This window comes from Chenopodium quinoa, unplaced genomic scaffold (genome assembly GCF_001683475.1).
Source record: "Chenopodium quinoa cultivar QQ74 unplaced genomic scaffold, ASM168347v1, whole genome shotgun sequence".
Lineage (NCBI taxonomy): Eukaryota > Viridiplantae > Streptophyta > Magnoliopsida > Caryophyllales > Amaranthaceae > Chenopodium > Chenopodium quinoa.
Genome location: NW_018742541.1, coordinates 437,621 through 461,249, shown reverse-complemented (window position 1 = coordinate 461,249; position 23,629 = coordinate 437,621). Strand labels below are relative to the sequence as shown.

At 34.8% G+C, this 23,629-nt stretch overlaps 1 protein-coding gene across 1 annotated transcript; it reads right to left on the bottom strand.

Annotated features, from left to right (window-relative positions):
• Window positions 1-11,900: 11,900 nt before the first annotated feature.
• Window positions 11,901-15,174, bottom strand: LOC110720079 (sesquiterpene synthase-like). The gene is made up of 6 exons (XM_021899081.1): window positions 14,906-15,174; window positions 14,415-14,787; window positions 14,117-14,335; window positions 13,869-14,007; window positions 13,510-13,758; window positions 11,901-12,288 (listed from the first exon to the last, which is right to left on the bottom strand). Exons 1-6 carry the CDS (start codon window positions 15,162-15,164, stop codon window positions 11,992-11,994), a joined length of 1,536 nt encoding a protein of 511 aa, XP_021754773.1. The 5' UTR covers window positions 15,165-15,174; the 3' UTR covers window positions 11,901-11,991.
• Between the last annotated feature and the right edge of the window lie 8,455 nt (window positions 15,175-23,629).

Genomic DNA, 23,629 nt, shown 5'->3' with positions numbered 1-23,629 from the left:
TATTGTTTAGTGACATGCTAGGGTTTGTTATTAATCTTGTTAGTATCATGCCTAGGATCTTGCTATTATGCTTTAACATGATTATTTTTATAATGAATATAATTTTATGATGATTATTATTATTATAATGATGATTATTTTGGTGATTATTTATTATGTTGCTTGATTATATTTATTGTTATTGCTTGATCACGCCTTTTATGCATGTTTAAAGGGAATTTTTACTTGTAATCACGCTTAATAAGATAATTAATAATCTTGTTTAGGGTTAATTTTGATTATAATTCAAGTGATCGCCAATAATAGATTTATTTGTGCATTAATATTCAATCAACATAGATAAACAGGTTTAGGTTAATCCTATTGATTGCATGTTAGTCAGAAAGCGCACATGAGTACGATCAGAATAAAGTTGAGGCCTATTATTAGGGCAGGTTCAATCTCTTTTAGGTTGAATTTGTACCTTCATCCCCGAACTACCAGTCATGGTTCAAGACCTATTGGAGTTGACGATCTCCTGGATCGTTAAGGGGTGTAACCTTCACCTCGTGAACGGTTTACAAGTTCCTAAAAAAACTTGTTGGCGACTCTTTTGCTCTATCTTCTTTCCCTTTGGACGCCACCGTACTTTAGTGTATGATCACAGTGAGGTTCAAGCTAGGGGATTAATGCTTGAAATATTCCCTACACTTACAAACTAATAAAACCTTGATTGTTTAAGTGTGTGATCAGATGCAAAGACTAGGAGAACTAAGTGTCTTGTGAAGATACCACTGGAACAAAAGAGCCAGAAGCAAAGCTATCCAAAAAGAAGAGTTCCTTTGCAGGAACTGGATCTTCAGAAATGAAGACTTGAGAAGAAAAGTTCCCCTTGAGGAACATAAGCCTCGGAGTAGAAGCTTCATCAGAGAACATGAAGACTAAATATATTTTTATATTTTAGGATTTATGTAAGTATAAGGATAGAATTATACTCAAAAATTGCTGTGTGGAATTGGTCAAAATAGTGCAAGCATGTTTTTAGGAAAACAGTTTTGCCACGTTTATCTTTTCCAACAAAAAGGATTTTATTTTATTCTGATTTTCAAAATATCTTTTTAACAAATAAAATCTGATTTTAAGTTTTCCAAAACTTGCGGCCTCCCCATGATCTCTTTCATGTATGGTCAAGCACATTGAGGAGTTCATGATTCCTTGAAATTAGGAACATGTTCGTCTTAGTGGGTTGGAGTAGTGGAGTAATGGAGTTGCTGCACAAAGAGGATTTTCCAATGTATCTATTGCTCTATAAATAGTTTTTAATCTCTGTTGGAAAAATTGACCCTTGCTCAATTATGTTTTCAGCTTTTTCTTTCTTTATTCGAGTTAAGAGTCCAATTCCACATTAGTGAAATAGAGTGTTCTTATGTTCTTATACTAGAGTTATTTCTTTCGATTTGTATTTTGGGGAATGGGGAAGTTTGAGTGAACCTTTTTTTGTGAGAAAGAGAAGTGAGAAAGAGAAGAGAGATAGAGAAGAGAAAGAGAAGAGAAGAGTCACAAGTTGGGTGAGTTGTTCCTTGGGGCTTTGAGTTCGTTGAAAAACTTGAAGCTAGAGTCTTTAGTTTGTAATAAAACCATTTGCCCTATTCTAGTGAAGATTCTTCTCCTAAAATCCTAATTGGTCGTGGTTTTTCTCCTTGTTTAGGGCCAAGGAGTTTTCCACGTAAAAATCTCTCTTGCACTTTTAGTTCCTTTAACTTATCTTTCTGTTCCTCTAGCTTACTTAGTTTTAATTTTGCAAAATGTTTGACTATTCTGTCATACTACAATTCAACCCCCTCTTCTTGTAGTATTCATTGAAACAACACTAATTTTGATAATTTATGTGCAAAATATGTTTGCAAAAGAGAGAGCGGGTGACACATGTACATGTTAATAAGAATTTTATTATTTATCCGTAAATTTATTTATTTGTCTAGTTTCTGGTACGAAATATATGTTGCATTATGACTATTAATGCTATAAATTATTTTTCCTAACAGTTGGCAGCCAACTGCCAAGCCTACTTGAAAGAAGCCATATGGCGTGACCAAAAACTCGTTCTAACGTACAATGAATACATGAAAAACGGGGTTTTTAGCTCCGGCTATATATATGTTGATGTGTCATCCTTTTTACGCCAGTGGCGGAGCCATGAATTTTAAGCCGGGGGGGCAAATGAACATCATCGCTTAGTTTGACAAAAATATTAGAGCAAAAATATACTTAAATAGTTATTGTTTTACAACTCAAAAATATAAAATACGGAGTACTTTTTCAAAAAATTAACATCATATACAAGTACCATTTTTTTTCCATAAACTATTTAATTAGGAGTTGATAGTTTTTGAAAATTTCGAACAATAAATAATAGGAAATTTTGACTTTTACCACCTTCAAAAAACCACTTAATTGAATTTACCACCTCCAAAAAAAAAGATTTACTTTACCACCACCAAAATTTCCAAAAATTCGATTTTACCAATTAACGGATTCCGTCCATGAATCCGTTAGTAGGGCTCACCTTTTTGACGTTTCTTCTTCATCTTCCTCGATTTCCATATCAACCCAGTCGACAACGAAATTAACACACCATGGTTGGTCGGAATTTTGTGTGGGGGCAAGGGAGGGGTCGGAATTTGGTGTAACCTAGGGAGGTGGTCGGAATTAGGCGGTGGTTAGGGTTTTAGGAGTGCGGAATTTTGTGGTGGCTAGGTTTTAAGAGTTGTCGGAATTAGGGGGGCTATATGGGTGGTCGGAATTTGGTGGCTAGGGTTTTGAGGTCGAAAATTGGTGAAAAGGGGGTCGAAATCCGGTGTGGGGGTTGTGGTTGTGCGGTGCGATGCGGTGTTAGCGGTTAGGTGGTGGGGTTGGTCGTATGATTAGGTGGTGGCTAGGGTTTTGAGGTCGGAAATTGGTGGAAAGGGGGTCGAAATCGGTGCGGTGGTTGTGTGGTGCGGTGGTAGTTAATAGGTGGTGGGGGCTGGTAGCGGTTAGGTGGTGGGGGCTAGTCGTAGCGGTCAGGTGGTGGGGCTGGTCGTAGTCGGTCCGGTGGTGGGGTCTCGACGGTGGCAGCAACCACCGGTTGATGGATGGGGATTTTTTAATTTTTTTTTTTTGTTTTTTTGGTTTTTTTTTTCTAAAGCTTACCCAATAATATGGCGACACGTGTGCAAGGGAGGCCCCACTAACGGATTTATGGACGGAATCCGTTAGTTGGAGGTGATTGGTGGGAAAACTGATGTTTTATTTTTTTATGAGGTGGTAAAGTAAATCTTTTTTTTTTGGAGGTGGTAAATTCAATAAACTCGTTATTTGAAGGTGGTAAAAGTCAAAATTCCCTAAATAATATAACTATTTAAATGTAGTGCTGTCATAATTACCTACTAGGCTATTATAATCGTAATTTGGGGTAGAGTTCATGCAAAACTACAATTACAATGATTGAAATACGTATATGGAGTAATTGTTAAGAAATAATTAAATTGAAGTAATATTATCTAATAAAGTTTTTTTTATTTAAAAAAAAGAACTACAATTACAATTATTCAAATAAGTAAATGGGGTAATTTTCAGCAATAAATTGAAGTATTACTATCTTATAAAGATTTAGGTTTCAAAAACTAATAAAGATATATTAAAAAACCAAAAAAAAAAAGAAAATATTTGCAGGAAGAATCGAACCCCTGTCCCTCAAATAAAAAACTCATCTTGCATTTACCTCCAACCGCTGATCCTTTGATCTATTTTATGAAGTACAAAATATTATATTTAACCTATATGTTTTTTTGGGGAAGTGGGGGGGGGGGGGGGTTTGTCCCCCCTTGTCCCACGCTGGCTCCGCCAGTGTTCTAGGCATGGGGGAGTTTGCAGCTAAAGATGCCTTTTAACGAATGAACCAAATTCCTAAGTTTCTAAAAGCCTGTTGTATAATCGCGCGGCTCGTGAATGACATTTCTAGCCATGAGGTATGTATATCTAAATTTGTTCGATATTTCTCGTGTTAATTTGTTAAACAGGTCTCGGCCGCTGCACCTTTTACGAGTGTATCCAGTCAATAAGTTTAAGAAGGTACCATTACAAAAAAAAAATACATGATGGCAACGAAAGGAGTATTTCCTTAGTCTTATAGAGTGGACATGACTTTATCTTATCTTCAATGTTGGATACACATAATCTTAACACCCCTCTTTACTCTTATCATTAGTTTAATAACGTGGGACAACACTTTTAATTACTCACATGTAGGTTTGTTTATGGTCTCAACATATTTATTCTATGTTACTACGTACTGTAAATTTACGTAACATATGGTCACTCATTATTCGTATTTCTTTTTTAAAATTAATGGAATTGAATAACTTTGCAGTTTGAAGTAGCAGCAGTAGCGAATAAGCGACTGCAGCCTGCTCTTCTTCATAGATGGGTTTAACCTTATCAGGGCACACCATGTGGATAATGTGACCAATGCTCATTTCAAGACCAATGACTGCAAGCTCATGGGTTACTGCATTACTTTCTCTCTTAACATGCATAATATCAAAGACATCAAAGTATTTGATGGTTTCTTCAATATCCTTAATTACAACAGTTAATTCATGGTGAATATTACCTCCAACAGACTCAAGCATGACCCTTAGAGATAAAGCATTCACTTCCAGCTCAACTTCCTTCATTTACAGTCTCTTAACCATGGCTAACCCCTCTCTGATTGCAAGTAATTCAGATGCAAATGCGGATACTGCATTATACTTACTTGAAAATCCCATGATCCAGGAGCCATCATCCTTCCTTCCAACAGACTCAAGCATGACCCTTAGAGATAAAGCATCCACTTCCAGCTCGACTTCCTTCATTTCCAGTCTCTTAACCATGGCTAACCCCTCTCTGACTGCAAGTAATTTAGATGCAAATGCAGATACTGCATTATACTTGTTTGAAAATCCCATGATCCAGGAGCCACCATCCTTCCTTACAACACCACCACGTACAGCAACATTGATAGATATCCAAGCACCATCCGTGTTTATTTGACCCATCCTTTGAGGGGGAGGGTTCCAAGACTTCAAGGTCCTCGAGTTGCTTGGCATAATGTGGTTAGTACCATACATTGATAGTCTATAATGAATCTGATAAAAACCACTCTTGAATTAAACATTTTAAGGCCAAAAACCGCGATATTTCTATGCTTCCAAATGTGCCAAAGAGAAACAGTGAAAGTCATCTTCCAATGACTATCAAAAGCAAGATTAAACTTTAGCCAATCCATCCAATCCAAACTAAAAAAGTTTTGAAAATTAAATTTTGTGGCAAATGGATTTTAGCAAAGATATCCTTACAAAGTATAGAAGATGAGAAATAGTATCTAAAAAGATGAAAATGGGATTCACTGTAAAGCACAAAGGAAATAATTGGAAGGATACTAGCTAATTTTTCAGCTACTAACAGAATGGTATGCATGATGTTCCAAAGCAACATCTTATATTTTGCAATTACTATGATTTTCCAAAGAGATTTCCATGAGTTAGAAAAGGAAAAGTTAACATAAGAAGGGGAAATGAGTGAATGATGGGCAGACTTTATTGTGAACTCCCCTGATTTAGAAGCCGACCAATGAATAAAATCTTCACAGTTTGAGAATTTGGAAACAGGAGTAGCAGGATTTCTAAGACCAAAGAGAGAGGAAGCAAATGTTTTATCTCATCAAGGAACCAATTCCCATCCCTAATGATGTTTTTCACCATCCAATGAGCTTTTGCTGGGGGGAACTTCAGAATTTATAAGCAAATAAATAAGAGATTTACCTACCCAATGATGAAACCATAAGGAAGTGGTGGCCCCATTACTAATGTCAATCCTCAATCCTGAAGCTAGGAGTTTCCTACCCTTGAGAATATCCCTCCAAATTTGAGATTGTTAAGCCCTAGGATTTCAATCAAAGAAAGCAGAATTCCTCAAATATTTCTCATTAAATATCCTTACCCAAAGCTTGGAAGGATTGTTAAGTAAAGTCCATCCTAAATTTAGCTTAGCCATAAATCAAACATTCCAATTCCTTAGTCTTCGAATACCTAGACCCCCTGCTGCAAGAGGCATGGTGACAAACTTCCACCCCAATATGGGTCTGTAATGAATATTGTCTACCTTATTCCAAAGGAATTTTCTACATCTTTGTTCTAGCCTATCCAAAACCGAGAAAGGTATAATATTGGTTTGCATGTGATAAACCGGATGAGAGTTTAACACTGATTTTATCAAAGTACACCACCTAAAATTTTCAACTACACCTACCAACTACTAGATTTCCCCCACCATAACCACTTACCATCCTCTACAAATCCAAACCTCCATCATCACATCTCTTCCTCCATAAAGTTTCAACAAAACCTAACCTAACACCATATTAATAATTAATAGAAACGCTTTAACTGTATGTAACCATTTTTGCAACTAGTGCTCTCATAATAATCCAGCCTTTCGACTTGATGATTCCCTAGAATCACCAATCTTACCTTTAATCTCTGCAAATTACCATGTTCATCACACTTTTCTTTATATATAGGTCCATCTCCTTTCAAAAGCCTTCTTCCCAGGTGGTCACAGGTGGAAGTTTATCAAGAACCCACATTTCTTGCTCTTCTAGAGCTTTAATCTTTGAGACCATTATTGCATCTCGCCATCTAACATGTTTCATTATTGCCTTTTTGAAAGTTTTATGTTCATGGCCTCACATAAAGCAAATGCTCCTTGAAAACCATCGAAAGCTAACCAAAGTAGTTAGCTATGGACTGCGTAGCATCCTATTGGTGCACACCCAATAGTGTCTTCAGTTGACACACTCGTGTTCCACTAACCACACAAAAGAGATTATTGAGGTTGAGCCATAATTAAGACAATAATTAAGACACTTGCATCATCATAATCACCCATTTTTGAACGCACCTTCGGGTCTAGTATGTTTGTTGTCCATTAAACCAACAACATGGACTAGACAACAATCCAATGATTTGTCTTCTTAGGGTCCTTTGCCTTCATGTACAATCGTCTGTCCCGTCTACAAAACCAAACTTTTACTTGGCCATTAATGAGCAACATATGGCTTTAGCCCATACATCGTAATTCTCACCACGCAATTGAATAGACATGATCATGTTACCGGTTACCCATTGCATCGCTCAAACCTTGGTAATAAACTAAATCGACTGGTGGAGTTTTATCACCCATCTGCCTTAATAAACAGTTTGTTCTACCTACTTAACTTAATCTCAAAGTCTCAATCTTCTCATTAATCACATAAGCTGTATTTATACACAATCATGATCCCAATTAATAGAAATCTAATTATTACATAGCTTGATCTGAGGATTAATTAATATATCACAATAAAAGATAATACAAGATATATAAAAGATATATTTCCTAATTATTATCACCCATCTCAACTTCCTGATCAGGAGGACTAATACCCCCCAAACCCACCTCCCAAATTTCACCTCTATCTGGAAGCTCAACATTCCCCTGCTTTGTTTAATTCTTCCTTTGGTTAGGCTTATGGAATAGGTTACCCACTGCAGACCACCTCCATACTAGGCACATTATAACCTCTGGATCATGCATCTTCTGTCGTGGCACTCCTGAAACCTCTAGCCATGTGTTTAGGGATTGCAATAGAGACAGGGAATTCTGGGATATTGTCCAACCTTCTCCAACTTGCCCTTCCTCCGATCCTGTTGTCTGGCTATGTGAAATCTTGATAGTACCTCTCATCATCCCTTTCTCAACCTCCCTTGGAATCAGACTTTTGCCCTCTTAACCTGGAGATTGTGGCAAGCTAAGGAGAAATGAGTGGGTTTTCAATATAAAGTCTACCCCTTGTCTCAAACCACATAAATGCTGTTAAAGCTTGGGCTGTTGAACCTGACTCTCACCTTCACCATCCCAACCATAACCAGATTATTAGCCAACACATCAGTTTGGGTCTAAGTCTGAGTATAATGGTTGATGCTTCTTTTAAAAACCATGTTTGTGCCACTAGCATTGCTTGTATCTGCGGGGACCAATATAACAATTGGGTGAAAGACATTGCCCTCCACACATGGGCAAATTCTGCCCGCATGGCTAAAACCATAGCCATAAATGTTGTTGCTGCCTCGTCAGTAAAAGAAGGCTAGGAGGATGTCCATATCATCTCTGATTGTGAAAGGCTGTACAAGGAGTGAATCAACATCAACAAGGCTTTGATGAAATGGGGAATCATTATCTTTTTTGTAGGGACCTGCTAAAAAAGATACCAAGGGCAAGGCTATCCAAGGGACCTAGGGATCAAGTCAAGGAAGCAGATGTGGTGGCCAAGCAAGCTATGCAGCATCTAACTCCCTCCACTAGAGATGGCTGGCCGTTTGACAATGTTTTGGATATATGTGTGCTAATAATTGTACCTCCTGTGCCAGCTTCTGATTTATGTAATAGCAACACTGTTTCTTTTGGTAGCAAACTCATCAACTCCGCTAATCAAATATGTAATTTGGGTGTCACCACACCACTTTTGAACCCGCCTTAGACTATGGTGGTGTTGTTTGTATTATGGCTTAGGCCTCCTAACAATATGTCACTCTTGTTTATTTCTATAATCTAATCTAGTTCCTTTTCCTCCAAAAAAAATTCTCAACCAAACTAGTAATATATAACTTAAAGTAAGAAAAAATGAACAACTACGTACTATACGACTCACATTACTACAAAAAAGCAGCAAAAAGACCTGTTGAAAATGCTTTACAAACTGCCAAGCTACAGGTCTCTAGCTAAGGGGTCTGTCAGATAAACAAACCGCCTCTTTGGGGGGGGGGGTCTATTTTAAAAACATAACAGATCCGTTAATTAAGAAGTCAGGTTTGTCAGACTAGTACTTTAAAAAATTATTTAGAAGGATAAGAGACCTGTTATTTAACATAACAAGTCTTTTCAGTGGGGTAACAAACATACCCCATATGCTACATAACTGGTCTCTTTCTTCTTTTTTTTTAAAAAAAAAAATTCTTGTGATTTTTTTATTATACGTACTATTTTGAAATTTGAATTTCATTGCTTTATTGAATTGGCAGAATATTGAAAATGCAAACTTTGAATATGTAATTAAACAAACCGACATATATTAATTATTGAAATTTACAAAATAATTACTAGAATTATTTACAAGTGGTAGCTTATTGAATAACTTACAAGTATATACTTCATACGACCATGCATAAATTAATAGTGTATCTTGTACTCCGTATTCCTTCCATCTTGTACTCCATATTCCTTCTATGACTATCAATAGCATAATCTGTCTAATTATATAAATAATATCAGGAATAATTATGCCCAATACTATAACAATATTAGGAGCAATTGTGCAAAATGTTATGTAGTTATATGAAATTAAAATATATCTGGCTAAATTAAGAGCCAATAAATAAGTCAAGATTTAGTAAAATGAAGAGCAATAATCTAAGTTAACATTCAAACAAAAACAAAAAAAAAAAAAAAAAAAAAAAAAAAGATAAAAATCAGATTGCCTACAATTGAAAGCCAAATCTAAAATTTTACTCAAACAAAACAATTGCAATTAACAACAAAAAAAACGATATGAATTTCAATGAATTGAACAATTTAGCAATTAATTTTTTTAGAAATTGTGGTGAAACATTAGTAGATCTCGAATAGTCATTTGGTAAAGCCGAAACTTCTACTTTTGCCCTCACTTTCGTCCCTTTCATAGATCTTCGGACCTGTACTAGCTAAAAAAACATCGGATCTAAATTATTAGGGTGCGAATAGACCCAACAAAAGGATTATAATCAATTTAAAGAAAAATTCGAGAGTACAAATGGAATCAAAACCTGTTTTCATTGTTACCGGCATCTCCATCCTTGGAGTTGTTTCTGGGTTGTGTCGAATCCCCATTTGGGTTTGAAAAGCTCTTAAGCTGTTTTAAGAGCTCTCAATTTCCCTCTCCTCTCAATTACTGCTTGTTCAATTGGATCTTCTTCAGTCACCATTAAAGCATTCTCAAATTATTTCAGTATTTACAAACTTAGGTAAATGAAGATAGAATAATAAAGATATTTTCAATAAATAGGATTTAGAATGAGAAGGGCGTTGATAACTAAGAAGGGAATGATAGAGAATATCCATAAAATATTCTCATCCTAGGTTTAGGATATATTTTGTATAAGATTATCTTTGATATCTGTACATATCTTATAGTTACCTAATATGATTAGGTTTCTCATAGTAACCCTATAAATATTGATCAATGGAAATCACTATAATTGAGGAGTTTATATTATCTGACATGGTATCACGGCTTAGGTTAGATCTTGGGATCATATACAAAAATTCTCACCCTGCCGGTGGGTTAGAAAATTAAACCCACCAGCGGGATATACACAAATTTTTTATGCTTCCGCAAACACACACATAGATTTTTTTTTCTTTTCTCAAAGATTTTTTTTTTTTAAGAAAAAATCTTTATGTAGCCTTGCGCTTCCCACCGATAGTAGCAACCGCGAAAGCCGCCTCCATCATTGGTGGCAATCGCATACACTACCGCCTCCCATTACTGGCAGTAACCACATCTGCCAACCTACTCCATGTGCCGCACTCTATTTCCACCTCCCCATGACCAACAATGATTCTTACATTGCCTCATTGTTTTTTTTTTTTTTTTTTTTTTTTTTTTTTTTTTTTTTTTTTTACACATAATCACATAGATTTTGTTTTGGTGGTGGTATATCACAATAAGGTCAACTTTTACACATCTCTTTTGCTATCAAGTTAGCTCCTTTTATTGTTGCAGCACTTGGAATCTTTGTGGAGTATTAATTCTTGCTACCTGGTTTCTCTTTTGAGAATTGATTAATTTCAAGCGGTGGGATTTAATCTTTTCTTGCGCAATTTTATTTGTTTTTCTTCAACTGTGATTTCACGTAGTAGTGTAGTGTCTTCTCCTCGATGATGGTTTGATCCCTTAACTTATTCTTCTCTGGATCTGCAACTTGGCCCAAGTATATGCGTGACTCTTCTCCTTCGGCCTAAAAGCGCATATCTCTACTATACGTAGGTCGTGGTTGTTGCTTCTCATCGTCATCACCAGCACACGTCTACTACTTCTCTTTTGATCATGGGTTACTATACTATCCTTACCGTTCGATGCGTGATTCAGATCCAGTCTGAGCATCCGATTTTCTCCCGCTCTGACTGCGGGGGTGTGATAGAGAATATCCATAGAATATTCTCATCCTAGGTTTAGGATATATTTTGTATAAGATTATCTTTGATATCTGTACATATCTTATAGTTACCTAATATGATTAGGTTTCTCATAGTAACCCTATAAATATTGATCAATGGAAATCACTCTAATTGAGGAGTTTATATTATCTGACAGGGAAGAATCGGATATTACCAACCGTTCAGTGGCGTTGATATAAGAATGAATTAAGAAGGTAATATCCAAGGGACGTTGATAACTAAGAAGGTAAGGATGAAATGGGTCGGGCTTTAGAATGAAAGTGGCTTTAGAATGAAAGGCCTCAATAAGGTATGATATAAGAGAATTAAGAAGGTAAGAAACCCGTTCAGTCTCACTATGGGTCTCTAAGACTTCTATTGTTTTACTAATATTGGATCTCCTACATCAAACAAACCTATTATTAAGATGATGGGTCTTTTATTAGGGGTCCTTTTTTCAGATTTCGTAATAGTGTCATTCAATATTTTTTGTTGATTTATAGAGATAGATAGACATAATAACATCATTCTTTTTTATTCCAAAGAAAACAAATACAAATATTATACATATATTGTATTACTACAAATGAAATATAATCATATGCTTTACCAATAACCAAAGGTAAAGTATTCAACACAAAAGTAATAATGCGTAAATACGAGATATTAAAATGCATGGTACGTATGATTCAAAATTTAAGCCATAATAATAGGATCAACAAGAATAGTGGCATCTTTTTCTTGCATAAGTTGGCCGACGGTATAGCCATCTTCATCACAGTGATAGATGTCATATAATGTCCTTGTAACGTTGATAACTGCAAATAATATAGGGGTTGGAACAATTCTTGACCCAATTATTTCTTCATTCATGTCCTTCCACGCCTCCTCGATGTGTTTTTGAAGCTCCTTCGTAGCTTCTTCGATCGAGAATCCAAATTGATCCATGTAGCAATCAATTGCAGACGAAACATGACCTCTAGTCTTCTCAAACTACAAATTTCCATTAAAAGTGAAATCATAAGATTGGATTGAGCTAGGGCAATCGTGTTTAACCACTACGAAAAGTAGTGGTTTAAAAAAAAAAAAAAAAAAAAAAAAAACCCTAATGTTGTCAAATACTCGTAGTAAAATTTTCAAACAAATTGTAAATTAAACTACTCGTACAAATCTTATAAAGAGTAAAGTTTCCACTATTTTTAAATTGGATTTTTTTTGTGAAAAACTACCTTTTAAACTCCAGACTTTGCGAAAAACTACCCTAAAAACAAAATGTTGTAATTAACTACCTTATAAAATATAAAACGTTGTAATTGACTACCTTCTACCGGAATGACACGTTTGACTTTTATTTTCCGACATTGACCATGTCACGTGAGGGTCACGTGATCCTTTAATGACTTAATTCCCTTCTTTTCCCCAAATTTTCCCACTTTACACCAATTCAGCCCATATAATTATCAAAGTGGTTGCAAATAAACAATATAAAATATGAATATTGTATTGTTAAGGAAAAGAGTTGGTATAAAGCGGGAAAATTTGGGAGAAAAGGGGGGAATTAAGTCATTAAAGGGTCATGTGACCCTCACATGACATGGTTAACACCGAAAAATAAAAATCAAATGTGTTATTCCGATGGGAGGTAGTCAATTACAACATTTTATACTTTATAAGGTAGTTAATTACAACATTTTATACTTTATAAGGTAGTTAATTACAACATTTTGTTTTTAGGGTAGTTTTTCGCAAAATTCAAAGTTTAAAAGGTAGTTTTTCACAAAATATCCTTTAAAATTTAAATGAGGTCAATTAACCCGACCAACTACTATTGATTTGTCTGCCGCTAATTATACGATCATTAACAGCAAATCTAACCATCAATTTTTTATCTCATCTTATTTTTAATCGGTAAGAAAGGTATATTATCTAAGAGAAAACATTGTGAATTAAATGTACAATTAGTCAATTCAAACTTATGACTAACCAAATATGTACAAAGCCTTTTTTTCCTCCTCTAAAATATTCGTAAAAAGTTGTCATAGTTGCAAATAGAAAAAATTGTACAAATTATCACAATTTTAAACTTATAACTAACCACATGTCTAATTCAGATTTTGAATTTTGTTTTCATTGAAGTATTTATGTCTAGGAGTTAAATAATTGTAACAAGTAATTTCAGTGTTGTCACTTTAGTTTATTAGTGGGAGTACATACCTTATGGCTACTAATGTCATTCAAGAGCCTAGCAAGTATGCACGAAGCTTTTAGAGCCTTTGTATTTTCGTCGACCCATTCAAAGGCATGTTTAGATGCCAACTCCCCCATGCCTTGATAAGAGGCAGCAGTAATGTACAAATAGCCAGAGGTGATGATGCCAGTTTTCATGTATTCGTCGTAAGTTGGAACAACATTTTGATGATGCCAAATAGATTCTTGCAAGTAAGCTTGACATATACCTTTCATCTAGTAAACAAAATAAGACATTATTGAGGATTTATGTTAGCTCTTGTATACTTTCTCAAGCAAATCAAATAATTATATATAGATTATATGCTAATTGAATGTGTATGTACTTCTTTTTGGAGATGATCAACAGCATATGATCGTTGCTCCAAAGCTAATTCTTGCTCAATTTCTTCAAATGTATCAAACATAACTTGAGAAATTGCTCTCATGTAGTCCGGAAGTTGATTGATGCAACTTTTGTCCCACCTATTATTCATCAAGTTATACAAATTTCTAATAAGTTCAATAATTAGGTTAAAAAAGATTTAGGAGTACTATATATACACGTATGGCACATTCATGCATGTTAACGAACCTTTGAATCATTTCTGTGAAGGGTTTTAACTCTTCAATGGTTCCATAAGCGTCATAGATGTCATCTATTACAGATATAATGTTGAACAATTTGTTTAACAGCATCCTCGCGTACGAGTACTTAGGCTCATAGTACACACCCAAAATCCAAAAATAGGCCTCTATCACTCTATCACGAACAAAAGGGTATTTCGTGACCATATCTAGACTTCTCCACCACCTGAGTAAAAGAAAAATTAGTACTAACCCTAGCTAGATAAATCACTTGTATCAATAAGTTTTTTCATATATTTAATCACCTAGTATGATCTCTTAGCTCCTTGTTATGCAATATTTGAACCAAGTTGAAATCTAACTTCGCAAATTTCAACAAAGCTTCGTTATGGAAAGGCTTTGACTCATACCACGAAATTTGATACCAATATTCAAGCCTTATACTATGTCGATGGAGGGGTAGTTTCAAGGCATGGGCTATTTGTTTAGCCATGGGAGAGTTTGATTGTGTAGAAAAGGAGGTTAGATGAGTAGTAGCAAATGCACGAGCTTCGTCGAGTGTATTCTCTCCATGTACTCTTAGATATGATGCTTCATACAAGCTCAATAGGCAATGCACATCGTTTGTTAACCTTTCCTTGAAGCTTCCATTCTCACATTTGAAGTTTTCAAACACATCTAGTTTATACATACAAATATTATATCAATATATAAACTTGGAATATTTTTAATTTAACGTGAAACTATGCATACAAAAACAATGTAACGATTAAGAAGATGCATTGGAATTACATACCACATGAAACATTGAAGCCATGTTGTCGTAAGAGACGAAAGCGTAGAGAAACATAGTAAAGATCATCCTTGTAGGAACTATCATCATACATCTTCTTATAGAAATTTCGAAGAGTGTCTTCGATTTCATTTTCAAAGTGGTATGACACTCCAATGCGATGTATGTCATCTAAGAATTCAAGTCTTTCCTTTGGGTCCTTATCAACGTCCATAATTTCTTTGCGCACTAGCTCTTTGAGCTCCTCCGCCTCTTTCTCCATTCGGCCTTGGGTAACCTAAACCAATAGATCGTTAACGTTTGTTAGTATAAAAACAAAAATAAAACATAAATAATTTATTTTCATAAGACTTTAAAAGCGTTTTAATACTACATGTATCCTTTACTTTTTAAGTACAAAAATAAAACATAAAGTAGTATTTGTATCCTTTACTTTTTAAGTACATGCAACAAGCTAAGGTGATTTTATTATAAATTTATTAATGATAACTTGTTAAATGTATGTATGTGACAACCTAAAATGTGCAATATTAATATTAATTTACGAAGTTTAATGCCAAATTCAATTTTATATATATGAGAAAATAAAAAGCCAATTTTACAAACTAATTATAGAACAGATTAAAGTCAGGCCGACTCATTGGCCAGAGCAAGATTAATGCGGGTGATAATAATAGTAGTAGTAGCAGTAATAACAATAAATAAAAACCTCCTCGGGGGAGTGTAGTTGAGGAAGTGATCACCCTATATGTTGGGAGGATAATTAGCAAGAGGACAAACGATTTCTGTAACTGTATGATTCATACTAACCATATCATTCATACAAGTCATATTCTCTCAAAAACTTTTGAGAATTGAAATTTGCAAGAGATTATTTTGAAGTCTTTTGAATGAATAGACTTAGTTTTTTTGTTGTTATGAAATTTAAGTGTAAAGCAAGCACATATATATAAGGGAACAAGTCTAGATATTGCTGCACGTAAAATTCTTTGTCTTGTATTACATTTTGTTTTTATTAGTTGATTACTCTTGCTAGTTGCAACTTTGTAAGTTTGCTATATTTTTTTTGTTTCTTTTTCAAAAGTTGGCATTTTTAAAATAAAAGGTGTTGGGATTTCTAAGATATTTTATTTTTTTAAGTTGGTCATAGTATGTGGGCTTGATTCTACGAGATGGTAATTTTTTTCTTACATCTGTCTATGTGTTTTAAAGTTAATTAATTAGATATTTCTCCAGCCATACTAAGATTGTTGAATTAGTAATAATTGAATTTCTGAAATAATATAGAAGCCAACAATCAAATATATAATTAAATAAATAAAGTTATAGTTTTTACACAAATTAATAATAATAATAAATGTAATACTATTACTAATAATAATAATATGGTGTTAAGGAGTAAAAATTCCATATAATAATGTAGTACCTTTATTTTTTTTATTTTTTATTTTTTTTTTGTATCAATGACTTTTTCAGGTTCATAAATTTACTTGCATTTTTTTCTCACTATATTTTGGTTTCACCCATTCGCAATTTTAAAATACACTCACCCCATTCTATAATAATTGATATGGAATACATCTTTTTTATTATTATTATTATTATTATTATTATTATTATTATTATTATTATTATTATTATTATTTTTAATATTTATGTGTTAACTTTGACTAAAGTTTTTAGTAGCATATTTATATGAGATAGGAATGTATATTGTGATATGATATTATGAACAGAGGTTTTTCAGTGCGGCATGCCACATGGTGCGGCACGGGTTACTTGTATTCTGGGGTTATTTGTACGGGGTTACTTGTATTCTGGGGTTACTTGTATGGGTTACTTGTATTATGAGGTTACTTGTATTGTGGGGTTACTTGTATTCTAAGTAACTCCTACAAGTAACTCCAGACAAAAATCCCATACCAAACCAGTAATACCCTACAAGTAACCCCTAATCAAAACCAGTAACACCCATACAAGTAACCCTAGAATACAAGTAACACCTATAAGTTACCCCTGACAACAAAACCAGTAACACCCTACAAGTAACCCCGACCAAAACCAGTAACACCCATACAAGTAACCCCGGAATACAAGTAACACCTACAAGTAACACGTGAAAAAACCAGTAACACCCTACAAGTAACCCCGACCAAAACCAGTAACACCCATACAAGTAACCCCAAAATACAAGTAACACCTACAAGTAACCCCTGACAAAACCAGTAACACCCTACAAGTAACCCTTGCCGCACCATGTGGCCAGCCACATACAAAAATTTGTATATTCAGGGCCGTAGCATGGCCAGGGCAGGTGGGGCAACCGCCCTGGGCCCCTGACCAAAAGCCCAACTTCAGTATATTTCAAGGCCCCAAAATAAATGTTTATGTAAAAAAAACAAAAAAAAAACAAATGGTGTAGCAAAACAAGTCTAACAGTACAACTGCATTTCAGAATATCAACTGCATCTAATATTCTAATTGCTTCGACGAGAGTTACGGGAATTGCTTGTTTCCTACTTTTATGATTTCATCTAAATGCTACTGCCTACTGTCATTCAAGAAAAATATATTAGAACATATTAATGTAGAAACTATTATTAGTGACTTTGCTGCGTCTAGAAATGCTTGTAGAAATATTTTCATATGAACGCTTTGATTTCAAAGTTTTATCCATATGAAATTTGAAGTTTCTAAAAGATTATTATGGATAATATATATATATATATATATATATATATATATATATTTAGCATACCCAATTTTATTTTATTGTATGATACTATATGTGAATTAGGGGCCCAATTTATGTCTTCGCCCCAGGCCACCGAAATCTCAGAAACGGGCCTGGTATATTATGAAAATAATATTATATGAGATAATAATGTCAAAAGATATATGTGATATATTATATGAAGTTAAGATAATAAGGAATATTAGGGATGGTTTATATTGTAATGTGGCCTAATATTATAATGAATGGAAAAAATACAATGAAAACGATAAATATAATAAACATTATTGTGAATATTATTGACTATATTTAGTAAGGTTTTTACTAACATAGTAAACATGTGTAATCATGTAAAATGCTATTAAACCTATATTAAAATAAAATTTTATAATATCAATTTTTATTATAAAATTTACTAAAATTTTAAGTTAAACTACTATGTAATATACTATTGACAATTGTGCCAAATTAACAATGCCATTTTTTTGGTTCCACAAAGGGCATGAACTGTGTCGGCACGAGCCCGACACGAATTCGACATGGCCCGACACGAGCTCGCCAGTGGCACGACTCGGCACGACGACCCAAGTGTGGGTCATGGGCCGTGTCATGAACAAACTTTTTTATAATAAGCACGGCGGCTGGCACGCTATATATATATATATATATATATATATATATAACCGTGGCGGTCTGTTGCCCGCCACGACACGGCCCGCCAGGCCCGTGGGTTGTGTTGTGTTGTGGGTTGGGTTGGGGTGTGCCAAAAATTGGCACGGCCAGACACGGCCCGCGGCGGCCCGGCACGAAACGATGCCCACCTTTACTTAGCTTCTTCCACCCATCCGAAATTTTAAATATGCATAAGCTTTATTCTTTCTTACAACAAAGAAAAATACCAAGTAACACACAACCCGCCACTTTAGCGGCCTAATACATTGATTTTTCCTAGAGTAACACAAGGAGTGAGTGACTCTTAATATAATTAAAGCTAGATCAAAGACAATGTACTGTGATCTAGTAATAGAATAAACTTGACTAGAAATAGTAACAACTAATTTATTCATTAGTTTACTTGTCCAAACTGTTGAGGAAGAGAATAGAGGTGTCAATCTGGGTACTTAGGTCAGGTTTAATTGGGCCGAGTCAAGTTTATTTTAAAGTTAAATCATACTAAATTAGTGTTTGAGTGGGTATTTCGGATTAGATCGGATCAATTGAACAAGTCAATTTTTGACACTTGTAGTCACATTTTCTTGAAGACTACGCTTGCTCTGATCTTGGCCTTGGTGGGAGTGTGACTGTGTGAGTTAGTTGCCAAAGAATTTTTTAGTACTACCTCAAGTTCAATTTACTCGCAAGTCGCAACAAAGGAATATTTTATGTCTTACAAATAATACTCCTTTGTTGCAAGTAAATTAAACCGGAGGTAGTATAAGAGATGGAGGCACAAATCCTTCATACAATCATACACTCTGATATGATGTCCATGACATAAATTGGTTTACCAAGTCAAGTCTAGCCATTGAGTGTAGAAATTTCAAATGATTTTCTTGATGGTTCACCAACTAGTTATTAATTTACTAATTATTTTTGTATAAAGGTAATAAGGAGAAGCACGCAGCACAACAAACAAGAACATATAGCTCAAGTCTTAGTAGACTAATCAGCTCTATGTCTCTAATCAACATAATATAGTATATCTTATTAAATTTGTCGTATATGATGAAATTGTCTTACGTATTTACATGCATCCTCAATTTTAATCGCTAACCAGGCCACTTCCGCCGGATGAACGTGACTTTTGCACAAATTCAAAATGATCTTTAACTAGTTCTTTGTCCAAGCAACACTTGGATATTCATAAGAAAAAATTACTTATATTTATATATTATTATAACTTTGTATTTAATTATAGATTTTGTGTACATTTAATAATTTATTTATTTAAAGTTGTTAATGTTCTATTATTTAGGTTGTATGTTTATTAGTCCAAAAAAAAGTATTTACTCTCTCTCTCTTTACTTTTTTTTTAATCAATTATCATATTATTTTTAATGAAAAAAATAGAAAAAAAAAAAATTTGAAATAAATTTTTTTAATGTGAATGTGACACGTGTACTTCTAGGATAATGTTGGTGATTACTTTAGCACTACGTATATAGTATTGATAAATATAATTAATGATGATGATTATATATTCCCCTCTATAATTTTAACTTGTTTAGCTTCATTTATCCGGATACAAAGTATTAGGAGGAATAATAAAATTAATCATGTTATTTTATAATGTAATTAGGTTGGTTGAAAAATAAAAATAAAAAGGGAAATTCTCAATGGTGACCCCCAACTCCTACTACGCACCACGGTGACCCTCTTGAAAATTAATTATACAAATTGACCTTACTTAGAAATTGCATCTCATTCATAACCATATTTCATTAAATATTAACCTTGGTTAGATTTATATTTAAAAAATAAAAATTACACAACCACCAAAACCAACCACCCCCACATGCCCAACCACCATCTCCCTTCCCTGCGACACTACCCCAGGCCAAGTTCTTTCGGCCGCCAGCAATGCTACTTACTGTCCCAGCCATCATCCTCGCAACAACCACTATATATCACCATCAGCCAGCCATGATACTTCTACCTCTCGCAACCACATTCACTGCCCAACCACCAATCAGCCACCCTACCCCTGGTGCAACCCGCAATATCTACCTTACACACCAGACACCACCACACAAACCAGCCACCTACCATCATTACTACCAGGCGCGAACCTCCACTATCACGCACAACGGCAACCATCACTAACTACCACTACTAAAAAAACAGTTTTTTGCGACCGCCAGCAACGGTCGTTGATAATACCTAAAACGGTCGTAAATAAGGGGTGAGTGGCAAGGTCAACTCGTGGATGCCTTCCACACCTTGTTTGCATTGATGTTTATTATGAAATTCTCGAGTTAGAGTGTAGTTAAGGGGCCTTGGGTGTGCATTTTGGGAGGTGGACTAGCATTTTGAGATTTTATAACCGAAAGAGGGCTTGTTACAATTTTGGAATATCTAGGTGTGCTCTAATGAACTAGTAAAAGGTTTAAGGAAGTATCCTAGTGAAACCTTGCTTAGTTCTCCTCTTTACCCCCAACTCATGTGTACATTTGTATGATTGGTAATTCTTGAAAGTTGCTCACTCGTCTTGCTTGTGTCTCATATCCCCATGAGTTGACTTAGGCGAAAAAATTGAGATTGTGTGATTTTTGACAATGTGTTTTGGATTGTGTGAGTTGTGGGACAAGCTCATTGGAAACCCTCACGAGATAAAAACTCGTCCTCTAGGGAGAATTAGAGGTTTAAATTGCTTCTCACTTGCGCTAAAAGTTATTGTGGTTGCTACCATGCGGATTAGTGTGTATGTGCTTTCTCCTTGTTGCCCCTCCTTGTTTTGATTCTAGCAAATTATTTCCCTTCTTTGGTTTGACATTATTGTTTTGCTCAAGGACGAGCAAAAGCTTAGCTTGGGGGGATTTGATAACTTGTTATTTGGTATGATTTTAGGGTACTTTTGAACCTTGCATTGTTTTCGTGATAATTCAACATCAAATTTCATTATTTATCCTATTTTTATGCATATTTTGTACCATCCATGCTTCACGGGTTGTTTGTGCTTTTGATGTAATGTAGCTATTTTTAGCACTATATATGGTCGTGATCAAGAATGAGTGAACAAGGAGAATGCCAAGCTTGGTTGATAGAGCAATGGAGGAAGAAGGATGAGTGCCTTAAAGAGAAATGAAAAGCTTTTGGAAAGCCTTGAAGGGTTGTTTTCACAAGAGTCAACTTCAACTGATCATAACTTTTGTTCTACTCATTTTATTGAATTGAGTCAAATTGGAGGTTAAAGTTAGTCTCAAGAGCTTTCCAACGACTGGTCACAAGACCATTTTCGACAAGAAACGAAGAAGTTACAGCCTCTCGAAGTCAAGATGTTCGTGCAGGGGTTTATGCACGGACATGCAACAAAATGGCACGCCCGTGCAAGGCTGCATGTCTGTTCCAAACTCTGCACGTCCGTGCAGACCTTGACAGTAGGTTATGCCCTCTTCTTCCCTCTCTTGCACGCCCGTGCCAACTTTGGCACGTCCGTGCAAGCCTGTTTTCGGGCTTTTTCTCTTTTTCTCCGTCCTTTTTATTTGGGGTAATATAAATACCTTCTTAGTTCCGATTGTAGGAAGGGGGATCTTCTTATTATAGTTTTAGCTTATGTTAGGTTTTTAGAAAGAGAAACTCTCAATTTTTAGAGAGAGAAAGTGGGAAAAACTTGTTGAAAGCTTGGAATATGAAGATTTGAAGGAAGGAGACTTAAAGATTTGATTATTTCTTGCATTATCAATGAGAATTTCTTACTCTCTCTCTCTCTCTTATTTTATTGCTTTAATTGCTTATTTTTGTATCTTTTCTAGTTTTATTACTTGTTTATGTTAAATTAGTGTTTGATTTCATATTCTTATTGTTAACTCCTTTAGTTTTGCAATTTATAATGATTTGTGAGTAGTTCTTTTACTTGGTATGGTTGAAACCATTGATGAATTCACAAATAATTATTTGCATGTGTTGATTAAGCTAATATGGGATTTTAATTAGTTGAACTTAAGTGGTTTCATTGTTAGTTCTTGTAAGTGGCCATTACTAGAACTATTTATCTAAGCTTTCTCAACGAAAGATCGAGAGATGAACTTGAGTTGGCTCCCTTATGCTTAATTGACTTGACATGCCATGAGAATAGGAATTTCCAATCAAGGAAATGTTTATGTCATCGTGATTATGCTTTAACACTTGTTTTATGCTTTGTGACCACGAGAGTAGGTTCGTTGTATTCACGACTCAAGTAATCCCTCTAGCTTGAGAGAGTAGTTGGGTGTCTTAAGATGACCCCCTAATTTATCCTCAACTTGCTATATTTTATATGTTAAATTGTAGTTTGTGAATGACTTAATTGGTGCATACCTTCCCAAGATCATTTTTATCATTGATTATAGTTTTTCTTTATAACTCAAAACCTAAAAAGACTTGATTTAACTTATCACAAATCGATATTTGTTAGTGCTCCCCTTAGTCCTTATGGGATTGACCCTTACTTACCCTTTCTACCCATTAGAGAGACCAAGTTAGGTTTTTATCTTTGGTAGGCTCGACGACGGCCTATCAATCACGTTGGACTCTGTCGTTCCGCGACAGAGGCAGTTTTACTCCTTATGGATTCGGTCTTTTTCTGATCGTATCCGGGCTATTTTCTCAATAAATAGGGTCGTATTTTCCTGTTTTTTATTCATTCACAATCATCATCAATATTCTATTCTTTTCTCTCTCAAGCTAATAATTTTTCTCTCTCCCTTTTCTAAGCCTAGCCTTTACAAATAAAATATCGCGTTCACGAGTTCTAGACACACCTAGCCAAGCTCGAAGTTGCATTTTCCCTAGACATGAAAGGTTGATAATTTCTGAGGGTTTGGTCTCAAATCCCTATTTTAATTATTTAAATTAATTGTTTAATTTAATATATTTTCCTTGAAGTTACTAATTATGTGTGTTTTGTTTTAATAGAAAGAGATACGAGACAACGAAGTAAGTAATACTATTGCTCTATTTTATAGAAAGCATGCTTAGAGTATATTAATTTCTAGTATCATGTTAGGATGTTATTTATTGTTTTCTAGTATCATGTTTAGGTTGCTTCCTATTTTCTTCGATTATGTTAGTATTATGTTAGAGTTAAAGCTTTTATTTTTATTGTTTAGTGACATGCTAGGATTTGTTATTAATCTTGTCAGTATCATGCCTAGGGTCTTGCTACCACTACGTGAAAAAATAAATTTGGCACCGATTCAAACCCGGCCTAAGGCACCGGTTTGAATCGGTGTCAATGTGGGGGGTGCCAAAAAGGGGTTTAAAAAGGCACCGGTTCAAACCGGTGCCAAAACTCG